Consider the following 12,449-nt stretch of genomic DNA (forward strand, 5'->3'; position numbering starts at 1 on the left):
TAACGTTAGTTCATTAAAAATTAACTGATAATGCTTTTAATTGAAACATGATGTAACTGTAATTATCAAAATACCTGTTCATCGTGTCTGTTAAAGAATACAAGAGAAATTGAAATATTTTTGTTACTACAGCTTTGCAAAATTTTAACAACAAATCTCGTTGAGTAAAAGATCGAGGAAAAATTTAAAGATGGAAGTATTTGTTCTTGAAAAAAAAAGGAAAGGATACATCTTTCATTCCCCCCGAGGGAGGTCGGGCTGCTGAGGCTTTCCATACCCTTCAGCGACACTGACGGGAAGTTCTGGATGGGTGCGGAAGAAGAGTGGTAGGTACTGAGGGGTAAATACTGACCCAGCATTCACTTTATCTGTGATATGAGACCTGTGCTCATACCACGATGTGATGTAGTGGGCAAACCCCTGAAAAAAAACCACTACAGATCAGGCAGCACCGGGGTTAGAACCCGGGACCTCCCGAATGCAAAGTGGCGCGCTAGGCGCTAGGCCACAGTGCTCGGTTATACTGTCAATGAAAATATATAAATGTTAATAGTTGATGGATATCAAAGAAAGCGGGGGACTTTATTGATATTAGTGATGGTCCCGTCGATTTTGCTTACGTTAATTATAATAATAAAATAATTATGACGGGAACTAATTGGTTTATTAAAGTTAATTAGGAAAAGATTTACACTGGGGTAAATATTGAGAAAACTTTTCAAAACAATTTACATAAAATGGCGAGAAATTGCTTAGAAAGGAAAATTAAAGAAAAGCATTATTGCTATTGTGAGAATTATTCAAGGCGCACCGTGAAATATCCGATTTCGCGTGACTAAGTAACAAAATTTTAACGCTATTTAAAAACTATTGTTAAAAATTAATAGAATTATTCAACACTTTCATATTTTTTGTTAACACAATCGGTAAATTTAGTCAATAATTCTTTAAAACTAGTACTGTCCAAGGGATAAAAAAAAGTTAAGTTAAGAAATACCTCGTTTTATGTAACGAATGGAAATCATACAAGTTACACAAAAAAACGTTTCCTAATGTCTTTCATGCGATATACAGAGAGCGGCAAAAGTATGGAATAAATTCCTTAAAAATTAAACAAATTTTTTTTCAAAAAAATCTTTGGACAGGTCAATTTTAGTTTATAAAAATACACGTTTTAGTATCAAAGAAAATTCCAAGCAGTCAATTGTTTTCGAGTTATGACGTCATCGATACTTTTTTTAAATGGAAACCCCCTATTTTTTTTCTTAATTCTGATACCCCTTTTAATTGTCTAAACGCCAGTATAAAAATTTTGTTATCTACATAAGGAAATTTTTGAGAAAAAAAAATACTAAAGTTGGAAAAAATAAATTTTATAAAGAACAAAAACAAGTCAAAAACTGTGTTAGTAAGTACTTAAAATTATGGAATTAAATGTTTGAATTGCCATCCCCCAGCTTGTTGACAATAAGCAAGTTTATGAAGAAATTCCCCCTGTTTTAGTTTTATCCCAGCACCCAATCAAAATTAAAATTTCTATACGTTGTGTTTCTGTTAAATGAGTCATTTTCGAAAACGTTTTGTAAAACAAATAACACATACGAATGAAATTGACAGTAACATTTGACTGTTTGATTTACCTACTTGATTTTTTGACTTGATTTTGTTCGTTATAAAATTTATTTTTTCCAAATTTATTATTTTTTTTCTCAAAAATTTCCTTATGTAGATAACAAAATTTTTATACTGTCATTTAGACAATTAAGAGGGCTATCAGAATCAAGAAAAAAAATAGGGGGTTTCCATTTAAAAAAAGTATCGATGACGTCATCACTCGAAAACAAATGACTGCTTGGAATTTTCTTTGGTACTAAAACATGTATTTTTATAAACTAAAATTGACTTGTTCAAAGATTTTTTTGAAAAAAATGTTGTTTAATTTTTAAGGAATTTATTCCATACTTTTGCCGCTCACTGTATATTTTTTTAATTTTGAAAAAAAAATGTTCTTATGAATATCTACGAAGAACGTTTTATTCATACCAAGTGATGTTGAAGAAGCCGCAAAGAATGCAATATCATCAGCAATTCAAGAAAAATCTAAAGCAAAATATGATTTTTTCGTCACTTTGGAAAAAAAGGTTTTTTACCAAAAAATGCAATCAAAAAAATAATTGCAAGTTTTTTATTTTTCTAATACAGCACGTTTTAAAACTTTTATGTTTGATCGTATCTACTAATCGTGACTCAGGTAAAAATTATTTATGGCAATTTATGACACTTTTATGTGTCGTTGGAAAACTTCCCAATCTTTCTTTAAAAATGTGAACAGGTTATCATCAAATGTGCTTTTGATTAGGATATTTTATTGTGTATTGTGTAAAATGGGTTTTTTACATCATTCCCTAAAACCTCCAGCAATACTCACTGAAGCTGACAACGGAAATACTCGTCAACAGAAAATGTTATTTACTTATAATAAAAATGGCATAGAAAGGAAAATCTGAAATAAATTCGTGTACAAACTCAAGTTATACCAACAAACTATTTCAACAAATAATAATTATTTAAGATATAAGTGTAAAAAGTTATACTTTATTGCACGAACGGGTTTAAAATACCACCCAGGGACGGGGGAGTATTTTAAAGGATGTGAGTACGACAAAGGAACTTAAAGCGATATCATAAGATTTTAAAACACAAATTTTAAATGACTTTTAATGCAAGCACAAAACAACAAAGTGCAATGAATTAGTCATAGTAAGTAGATTAATTACTGCCATCATGACACGTAAAACATCACGTACAGTCATGTCCCACGAGAACCACTAACACTATCAAATGACCATTTTATTTATCACTTGATGGTCGCTTCATGATCAGTAAAAACTTCATTGTTTGGTGACAGAATATAAAATAAACATGACACAGCCAAACAACGTATTCCTAAAAAAATGTTTAGTCTTGGCAAATCCTTCCTTCTGCTCAGTTTTTCTTGTCTTGTGACTCTTGTGGTGACGCAAGAAACAGCAAAAAATGAATACTTCCCATTTGTCGTCTCCCTAAAAACGAATCCTTACGACGAGGGATACCAGCACTTTTGCACGGGAAGCATCATCAACAGTCGATGGATTTTGACAGCTGCTCACTGCATCCTCCGCGCGTGAGTACCACAAAGTCTGTCTTCGCTCTGTACTAGTAGATTTGTAGGGAAGAGAGATGGTTAGAAACCATGGTCGTCGACGTTGGAACTGAGTACCTTTCAGAGTCAGCCAACATTCAACGGTACTCAGTTACAAGAATATTTTGTCATCCAGATGTCGCGCTGTTGCCCCTAGAGAAAAGGTACGACGTCGCTTTGATAGAGCTCGAAGAACCGATCGCGTTCTCGTCCTCGGTGAGTTCCGTCGGTTTGGGTACCATTAGGGATGAGTTGGAAGTACCGGTAGTGGCAGTAGGATGGGGCTATGTCTCAGACTTCAAGTTTATTCCCGACAAAGTCCGGGTGAGCGAGTTGACAACAGACAAGTACGAAGATTGTCAAGAAAAACACGCAAAGGAAGACAACATAGTCAACAAAGAGCTGAACATTTGTGCGTCCGGAAGTGAAGGCAATACGGTGTGTCAAGGAATGTCGGGTGGACCCCTAGTGGATCGTCGTACTGGTCTACAAGTTGGAGTTTCGTCCGGTATGAAGGACTGTACGGCAGAGTTTCCGTTTTTATTTGCCAGGATTGAGTCGGTCATAGACTGGATCAATGATGTCACAGGACTGGGACTGGTCTTGAATTAAAATTATTTGTTACTTGGTACTGCAGAATGCAAGTCTGAGTGCCATTCCGCTGCATCACAAACATCAAATCATAATTCCTCTTGCTTCTGGTCAGGTTTCCTTTCTAGAGTCATAAAAATATAATTGTTATCAGTAAAAATAGATAATATCATAATTCGCAAGGGTGAAAGTTAAAAAACGAGCCGCAGGCGAGTTTTTAATCACCAGAGTGGGTTATAGGCATTATTCGCGAGTTAAATACGACGTTTTTTTTACGACCTACGATTTTTTTTCATAAAACACTTAGCTTACAAAATTTTTAAGATCTGTGACTTATGATAAATCACAAGTGACGGGTGTAATTTATGACTAGCATAATGTATCTATAAGTAGTTACGTAAATAATAAACGTATAAGATCTGTGACTTATAATAAGTCACAAGTGTAATTTATGACTAGCAGAATGTATCTATAGTTACGTAAATAATAAACGTATTATTTAATGGTCGTAGATAAAGGAAAATAACATAGATTACTATTTAGGCATACTGGCATGTGTATTGGAATTGAAAAATTAAATTATAATTCTTCAGGACATGTTAGTTGCAAGAAATTAACTGAGAAATGTTCCTAGCTGAAAAATAATCTACCTGAAGTCAATACCTTAAGTAAACAAATTTAAAAATCGATAATCCTCGTCGTTAAACGTTGCTGTAATTATTAAAGACCGTTGTGGGAATTGAAATATTTTGCAAACATATCGTTGTTCATGATTTTTACAAAATCTTTATAACAAATCATATCATAAATTATTAAGAAAAAAGTTATAAAAAGTTATTTCAATTAAAGATCACCTGGAAGATACCTACGTAGTACATTTAATTTTTTATGTATTAATTTTTTTACAACAAAATTAAGCTCAAATGGTAAATTTAAAAAAAGCACCAAAAAATATGTGACTGGTGCAAATCTGTTCATTAGACCCGGAGCAAATACTCAAGCAATTATTTAATCGATTTATAAATATTTTTAGCATTTTGTAATGATTTTTAGCATTTTGTAATGTAAATGGCTAAGTCTCGTCATTATTTTGGAAATTCTCATTTACAATGACAAATAACTCCCAAAACTCTAACCTAAAAAATGAATCGAGAAATAACATGGTGACAATTACAAGGCCTACCAATTTCTCAGGAATGCCAACCCACTAAATTTGCTTCAATCATTTATACTCACTTGGTGAAGTCCATTCAAAAATCAAAAAACCACCAACGTTGCATTTTCCTCGATAATTACTATCGGCAACGCTGTCTAGTGTAAAATTTGGTGAGACTTGTAATTTTGAGGTTAAATGTTTATTAAGTGTCTTGTTTTTCTGGGCATGTTTAAGTAAAAATAATAAGAATCGATAAATAAATCAAACGTGCTGCTAATAAAACAATATGAACGAAATTCAAAACAATTGAATTTTATTTTGAATCAATGTCATTATTTATAGTTACCAATATAGTATGAAAAAATAGCTACATAGGGTTTTTTAAATTTTACCAACCTAAAGCAACAGGTGGCGGTTTTTTGATTTTTGAATGGACTTTACGTACTCGTATTCAGAACATACTTGATTTTTCGGATGAAAAATTAATGGAGAAAAAACCCTCATACCTGTGTCGTTTCCATTGGCAAATCACTGAAACGAAGTACGACTTGTGTCGCGTCCGCCTTACTCGCCAGACTTGGCTCCATCTACTAAACAATACATCATCATCAGACAAAGTACATTACAGATCAAGAAGGTTTTGCAAAAAATAAAAGCGATTTCAAGGAGAAAATGCAGTCTTTCCTTGTCAGGATTTGTTTGAATATTTTTGTTAACGAACGGCTCTGTCAAGGACAATAAACATTTATTTTTCAAAAATCCTGAAGGTACTTGGCAATAATTTCAACTTCCCTGGTCTGATTATGAATTTTTTCAAACAAAACAATTTTCCAATTTGATTTTCAGAATACCGACGAGTTGACCTTGATTGGTGGTACCAAATTGACTTATTTTAAGCTTGTTGAAAATTTGTTTATCCAGAAACAACAAAAATAGAACCTTGTATTAATAGTAATAAGCAATGTTTCATGTTTAATTAGTTCTGATAATTGATACTTTTAATTGTTCTGCAAATTGCTATCGACCCTACCAGAAATGACATTACTGGACACGCACCTGACACTGGAAAAACGTGTCATGTGACACGAGGAAATGGAATTCGGGACGTAGTCGATGTCCTCATTACTAATTACCCCTTTCATGAATACTTAACGACTTCCCACGTTAAACTTTCACCACCCCTCGAAATGCCAACCGGCGATGAAAATCGCCAAATCGGCGACAAACCCTCGCCAACCCTATTAGAAAAATCGAAATAAGAATCAAAAGGGCAATTAGGGGCGGCGGGGACACCCATGGTATTTCACATCCGGGATCCTGTCAATATTCCGATAGGAATGTGGGTTGTGAAATTGATTTTGTCCTCTGTTTATATCTAACGTTTCTATGGCGTTACTTTATTTATTATTAACTTGTCTTTTCCGATAGAATCACCATTAGAGTTGGCCTGATACACACAGATAAGTGTTTAATTTATGTCGGGCAACTAGGCAACGTCATACACGTGTCTACGTTTCTGAGCTTCGATGGAAAAAGTGGAGATGTGTTCCTTCGAAGGGATGAGTGTTGAGGTGCTCGTGCAGATTCACAGTGACCCAAAACAGATCTAGATGGACAACAAGGATCTCGTCAACACCGTCTTCATAGAGACAGAGCGAGGGAATGCTTCGAATGGTGAGTCCAAAAAGTTTTTATTCACAAAAGTGGAGCCGTTGAGGTAAACAATCGAGAACAATCTACGAGTACGTTGGAATAATATTGTTTTTGTCCTTGACCTACTGGAGATGTATCGGTGACTGATCCACCTCCCGCTGGTCACGGTCCCAAGAGTTTTCAATTGGACTTAAATCCGGTAGTGGCAGCGTTTAAAATCATTTGTTTCAAAAAGTAGTAGAGGTTGTAGATTTTTTATCGGAAAATAGAAGTTTGCAGGCAAAAATATCACAAAAAATTGTTCAGACAACTGGATGGTAAATAAGAAAAGCTTTGGAGGATGGCTAAAATGTAGGGGAAATTTCTATTTCATAAAAAATATAATTAGAGGTATAAACATTAACGCAGGAAATCAATATGATAAGTAGGAATGAAAATACAAATGGATTAAGGGGTAATTACGCAAGCGGCAAAAAAGATATGTCTTTAGAAGAATAATATAGAAGCAACGAACGGATGATAGAAGTTTCTGACAGAGAATTAAAAGGGGGAATAGTGAAGGGAAGGACAAATGTACAAAAGATAAAATCTGATTGGTCTCCATAGAACATGACCTAGGTGAAGAAGAAGAGAATGTACAGAACGAAATGATAATGAAGATTAAAATGCAACAAACAGAAACTGTAAAGAACTCGAAGAGAAGACACCATCGAGCGGTCGTTGATTTCTTCACAAGAAAAGAAAGCTTTTTTTCTTCTTTTGTAGATTTTGTGAAGAGAAGACGTTTTCTCTTCTTTTGTAGATTTTGTGAAGAAATCAACGACCGCTCGAATGGTGTCTCCTCTTTGAGTTCTTTATTGCAGTTTCTGTTTGTCGCATTTTAATCTTCATTATCATTTCGTTCTGTACATTCTCTTCTTCTTCATCTAGGTCATGATCTATGGAGACCATTCAGTTTTTATCTTTAAACGTCACAGAAATGACGTCTGCATAGCTAATAAGTGACGTCAAAGGTTCAACGGATTCTACGTGTTTTCTAAAAGGGCAACGCGTGACATTATTTTTAATACTCTTTGCAAGCTTAAATAAATAGTTTGGACTATTGATCACAGTAATTCTTGTATGCAGACAATATCCGATGTAATTTAACTACTTTTTGCTATTGGCTAATCTCTCATAACCTCGTTGTTGATCAGTTTTTTGTTACATGTTTTATTTTATTTACTACTATCCATTCAAATCTGCAGATCTGAGACCTCTTGACATCATTTAGTATCCATCCAATTATCCAGATCTGAGACCTATTGAAACCATTTGGTGTATTGTCAAAACTATGAATCGAAGAGATTTTTGAATGTCTTTTTTTCTTAACAGGGTTGAAAATGGTAGTAGGGGTTGGTTTTTGTAAAATTAAAGTAGACAGTAATTTTCTTCTTGTTTTGAAGATCAAGTGTACAAAATTTCATCAAGATCGGAGTAAAACTGTAGATTTGCATACAAAATATACAAACAAACAGACAATCAGTTTTATATATATAGATTGTACCTCTTTTTACCTTCGAGCACATTCCCATTCTAAATTTTCTGTGACTGAATGAAACTAGTTCATCCACCTTCAAAATCGATGGCAGGTGTGTAGGTGCATTGATAAATATATTATCAAACAATTCTAATAATACTGAGAAAATATCAAACCTCATAACCCAAATTTCAAAGTCTTAACATTCTGGCGACGTGTGGGCGTCCATACATAATTGAGAACGGATGATTATCTCGTATCGATTGTCCAACAGGTTCTTCCCGAAGACCGAGCAACGAGAGCACTTGCAGCCTGAACGTCCCTTTCGAGCGTCAACCGACGCCCCAAGTTTTCACCATCACCGACACCACAACACTGGTCAAGAGCCGGTCCAGATCGCTCATCAACATAGACAAATGCCAGAAGGCCGGATCCGCCGACCAGGACACCTTCCTCAATGGAATCGAAGAGAGTCCTAAAGATAAACCCGGGGTGAATTATAGAAGAGGCTCTTTGCAGTCAGACAAGGTAAAAATAGATATCGATAGGGGCTAGATTGATGACGTCATTGTAGAAGGGTAACTTTCCGGCGGTTAAAGATGCATTCGGGCCACAGCTGGTCAATGACGCACTGATGACGTTGCCCGGAACGCCGATTCCCTCGTTGGTGCAAGAAGACCCTGACGACGAGTTCACCGAGATACCGCCCCCGACACCTGCAGAGAAAGACGAGGTGAGTGTCCAAGACGAAATCGATCGTTTGTGACGAGGCTGTTGCAGATTTTGGACCCCGAGAGTCTCTATTTTAGGGATGGTCGAAGAAAAATCGACATGGTGTTGGTCTACGAAGAGGAGGAGTTGGGGGTGATGACTGAAGCGGAAGCTAGAAGACGAGACAATAGAAGAGTGTTTCAAGAGAATCTGGTCAAAGAAGGATTGGAATTGGAGTTGGAGCACAAAGACATATCTTTCGACGGAAGGACTTGGTTCTTGAAGATTCACCTCCCTTGGAAGACCAAGACGCGCTATGCGGCTGTGATGGGGATGAAGTTGCCCATCAAGAGGTTCATCACCATATCGGTGAAAGCTTGGGTGAGTTGAGTACTCTTGCGTGGCAACGTCTTGATGTGTGGTGGTAGGACGACGAGAAGAGTCAGAACAAGAAGGAGACTTTTTGGACGAAGCTGCAACAGAAGTTCCAGAACTTCACCCAGTACAACAGCGACTTGATTCCGGAAGAGCCCTCCTTCTACGAATCGACGAAAGGAACAGATCGCGAGGAACAGTAAGTCCCATTGTGGTCACTGTCTCTGTGTAACAGTCCCAAAGGTTTGTAGTAAAGGACCGCGTGACCAGCTACTCCAGCGCCCAACGGAGTCTCATAGTCATGCAGATTTTGCTCCGTGTGAAATTCGACGAGACGGACAAAGTGGGGATCAGGCGATTGTTGAACGACAACACTTTCTTGGCGTGTTTTCCGCTGCACGAGGGGCGGTGGGAGAAGCACCAGAGCGACGGAAAGATTCTAGACAGACGGGTACGTCTGCAGTACTATTCTGGCACCACTCTTGTATTTCCTTTTCAGAAACTGTACCTAGAGTGGGCCAGGCCTGGCAAGTGGATGCAGAAGCAACCCCTCTGCTTAGTCCGGAAGTACTTCGGAGACAAGATCGGTTTGTACTTCTGTTGGTTGGGGTTTTACACCAAGATGCTAATCGCGCCCGCTATCGTCGGCACTTTGTGTTTCCTCTACGGTCTCGTAACCATCGACAGTCCCGACAACATTCCGACGTAAGTTTTCACTCAAATGTGGCCCCGTTAAAATAATGTTTGCGCAGGAAGGAGATCTGCGACCCTCTGGGGCCCGGCAACATCACTCTATGTCCTCTTTGCGACAAAGCCTGCAAGTACCAGAGACTGATAGACAGCTGCAAGTTCGCCCGATTGACCTATCTCTTCGACAATCCCGCGACTGTCTTCTTCGCAATCTTCATGAGTCTTTGGGGTAAGTCACCAAACAATACTGACAACAGTCTGACAGTATTTCGTCCAGCTACTGTTTTCTTGGAGCTGTGGCGCCGCAAGCAAAGCGTCATCCAATGGGAGTGGGACTTGCAAGGGACCGAGCAAGACGAAGAGCCCAGACCTGGTAAGTCCCAAAAGTGAGTGTCTTTAGATTTTGAAATATTTTTCAGAGTTCGAGACCAGCGTCAAGACTTATCGAACAAATCCGGTGACTCGCGAGAAGGAGCCGTACCTACCACCTTGGTCCAAAGCTGGTAGATTCTTAGCTACTGGTTCCGCCGTATTCTTCATGGTAGAGATTCATCTTTGACGTCAATTCCTTCGTTAACTCTTGTTTGGTTTGCAGTTAGTGGTAGTACTGTGTGCCGTCCTTGGAACAATAATCTATAGACTGTCTCTGGTTTCTGTCATATACGGGAGTGGAGGAACTTTTCTGAAACGACATGCCAAAATCGTGACTTCTGTCTCAGCCGCCTTGATCAACTTGATAATAATAATGTGCCTAACAAGGGTGAGTCTGTGGTGTAATCCTGACCCTCCACTACTTTTTCCTCCAGTTCTACCATAGACTAGCTATTTATTTGACGAACATGGAGAACCCCAGGACGCAGACTGAATACGAGGACTCGTACACCTTCAAGATTTTCCTTTTCGAGTTCATGAACTTCTACTCGTCCCTCATCTACATCGCCTTCTTCAAGGGCCGCTTCTACGCCTACCCGGGGGACTCGGCCATCCACCAGTCCATATTTTCGAGGGTCAAGGGCGACATCTGCGACCCGGCCGGTTGTCTGAGCGAGCTCTGCATCCAGCTGGCCATCATCATGGTGGGCAAGCAGGTTTTCAACAACTTCCTCGAGTTGTTCAATCCGTGAGTTGCACCCTTTGCTGAGATCTCCATCTAGGTGAGGCTCTTCCAGGAAGTTCTACAACTGGTGGCGGTACAGGACCCACCGCTCCAACACCAAAGACTTGACACGGAAGCACACCCGCTGGGAGGAGGACTACCACATGCAGGACCCCGGCAGGCTCGCCCTCTTCGACGAGTACCTAGAAATGAGTGAGTCCCACCACCAACTGAAGCTTTTGTGCAAAATGTGCTTTCAGTCTTGCAGTACGGCTTCGTGACGTTGTTCGTCGCCGCTTTTCCCTTAGCTCCTCTATGTGCCTTACTAAATAACATAGCTGAGATTAGACTGGACGCCTACAAGATGGTCACCCAAGCGAGGCGACCTCTTGCGGAACGAAGCGAAGACATTGGAGCCTGGTACGGCATCCTAAGAGCCATTACCTACACTGCCGTTGTCTCCAATGTAATTATCATCATTATCACTCTTATTATTTTACTTAAAATATTTCGCAGGGGTTTGTTATTGCGTACACGAGCGATTTTATCCCAAGAATGGTTTACAAGTACAAATACTCTCCTACTGAAGATCTGGTTGGATACATAGACTCCTCCTTGTCCAGTAAGTCACCAGCAACTGGTTTGACAGTTCGTTAAGTATTTTTTTTAGCTTTCAACACTTCTGATTACTTCGCGGGGATGGGAGGGGACGACATCGACCCCCGTCCCCCCATTTGCCAGTACCGGGGGTACCGCAACGGTCCCGAAGACGCCGACAAATACGGATTGAGTCCCCAGTACTGGCACGTCTTCGCGGCTCGTCTGGCCTTCGTGGTCATCTTTGAGGTGCGTCCAACAGTTGTTTGTGCCCGTTCTGATGTTTGTCTTGCAGCACATAGTGTTTGCCTTGACGGGGCTGATGCAGTACGTCATCCCGGACGTGCCATCGGAGGTGAGACGCTCCGATGCGGAAGAACAACTTCTTGACGATTTGTTCCAGCTCAAGACCCAGATTCAGAGGGAGGCGCTTTTGGCCAAAGAGGCCAAGTATGAGCACGGCTTGAAGAAGAGCGACAATGACATGTACGAGGACCTCATGCACACGCTCAAAGAGAACAACAATCCGAGGCTGGAGACGACGAGGCCTGGTAAGAGGGTGGTGCTGGAAAACTTGGGTTGTAACGTGTTTTGTAGCCATGAGGGGGTCGTGGGCTCGGAGGTTGAGCAGGTTGTCTGATGGTCTGGACGCCCACGTGGAGGTTACCAGTAGGAAAAAAAATTCTGTGGGTTCCACTGTGTGGGAGGTGACATAACCTCAAATTTTTATAGGTTAGGTACAATAAGGAAATTATACATAAGTTGGTTGAAATGAATAAAGAGTTTTAGTTTTGAAGTGGTTGGTAAAAATAAAAAGAATTTCGAAAAATTATGGGTTTTTTCTCTGTCTTGTCCAGTGTCTATGGTTCTTGTACAACAT

At 39.0% G+C, this 12,449-nt stretch overlaps 2 protein-coding genes across 2 annotated transcripts; both read left to right on the forward strand.

The window, feature by feature from the left end:
* Positions 1–2,924: 2,924 nt before the first annotated feature.
* On the forward strand, positions 2,925–3,838 carry LOC138127587 (chymotrypsin-2-like). Its single transcript, XM_069043658.1, has 2 exons — positions 2,925–3,163; positions 3,211–3,838. The coding sequence occupies exons 1-2, from the start codon at positions 2,955–2,957 to the stop codon at positions 3,791–3,793; spliced, it is 792 nt and encodes a 263-aa protein (XP_068899759.1). The 5' UTR covers positions 2,925–2,954; the 3' UTR covers positions 3,794–3,838.
* Positions 3,839–6,379: 2,541 nt separating this feature from the next.
* On the forward strand, positions 6,380–12,374 carry LOC138127534 (anoctamin-4-like). The gene is made up of 19 exons (XM_069043573.1): positions 6,380–6,602; positions 8,375–8,628; positions 8,675–8,833; positions 8,881–9,192; positions 9,240–9,385; positions 9,430–9,637; positions 9,686–9,891; positions 9,939–10,105; positions 10,154–10,249; positions 10,296–10,417; positions 10,472–10,636; positions 10,683–10,996; positions 11,046–11,185; positions 11,233–11,438; positions 11,489–11,594; positions 11,643–11,818; positions 11,865–11,924; positions 11,973–12,120; positions 12,167–12,374. Exons 1-19 carry the CDS (start codon positions 6,539–6,541, stop codon positions 12,283–12,285), a joined length of 3,168 nt encoding a protein of 1,055 aa, XP_068899674.1. The 5' UTR covers positions 6,380–6,538; the 3' UTR covers positions 12,286–12,374.
* Positions 12,375–12,449: the final 75 nt, after the last annotated feature.

This window comes from Tenebrio molitor, chromosome 4 (assembly GCF_963966145.1).
Source record: "Tenebrio molitor chromosome 4, icTenMoli1.1, whole genome shotgun sequence".
Classification (NCBI taxonomy): Eukaryota; Metazoa; Arthropoda; class Insecta; order Coleoptera; family Tenebrionidae; genus Tenebrio; species Tenebrio molitor.

Coding starts and splice junctions, on each gene's coding strand:
- LOC138127587 (XM_069043658.1), top strand. CDS start 2,955: ATGTTTAGTCTTGGCAAATCCTTCCTTCTGCTCAGTTTTTCTTGTCTT. Junction 3,164..3,210: donor GCTCACTGCATCCTCCGCGC/GTGAGTACCACA, acceptor GTAGATTTGTAG/GGAAGAGAGATGGTTAGAAA.
- LOC138127534 (XM_069043573.1), top strand. CDS start 6,539: ATGGACAACAAGGATCTCGTCAACACCGTCTTCATAGAGACAGAGCGA. Junction 10,997..11,045: donor TTCCTCGAGTTGTTCAATCC/GTGAGTTGCACC, acceptor AGGCTCTTCCAG/GAAGTTCTACAACTGGTGGC. Junction 12,121..12,166: donor GCTGGAGACGACGAGGCCTG/GTAAGAGGGTGG, acceptor CGTGTTTTGTAG/CCATGAGGGGGTCGTGGGCT.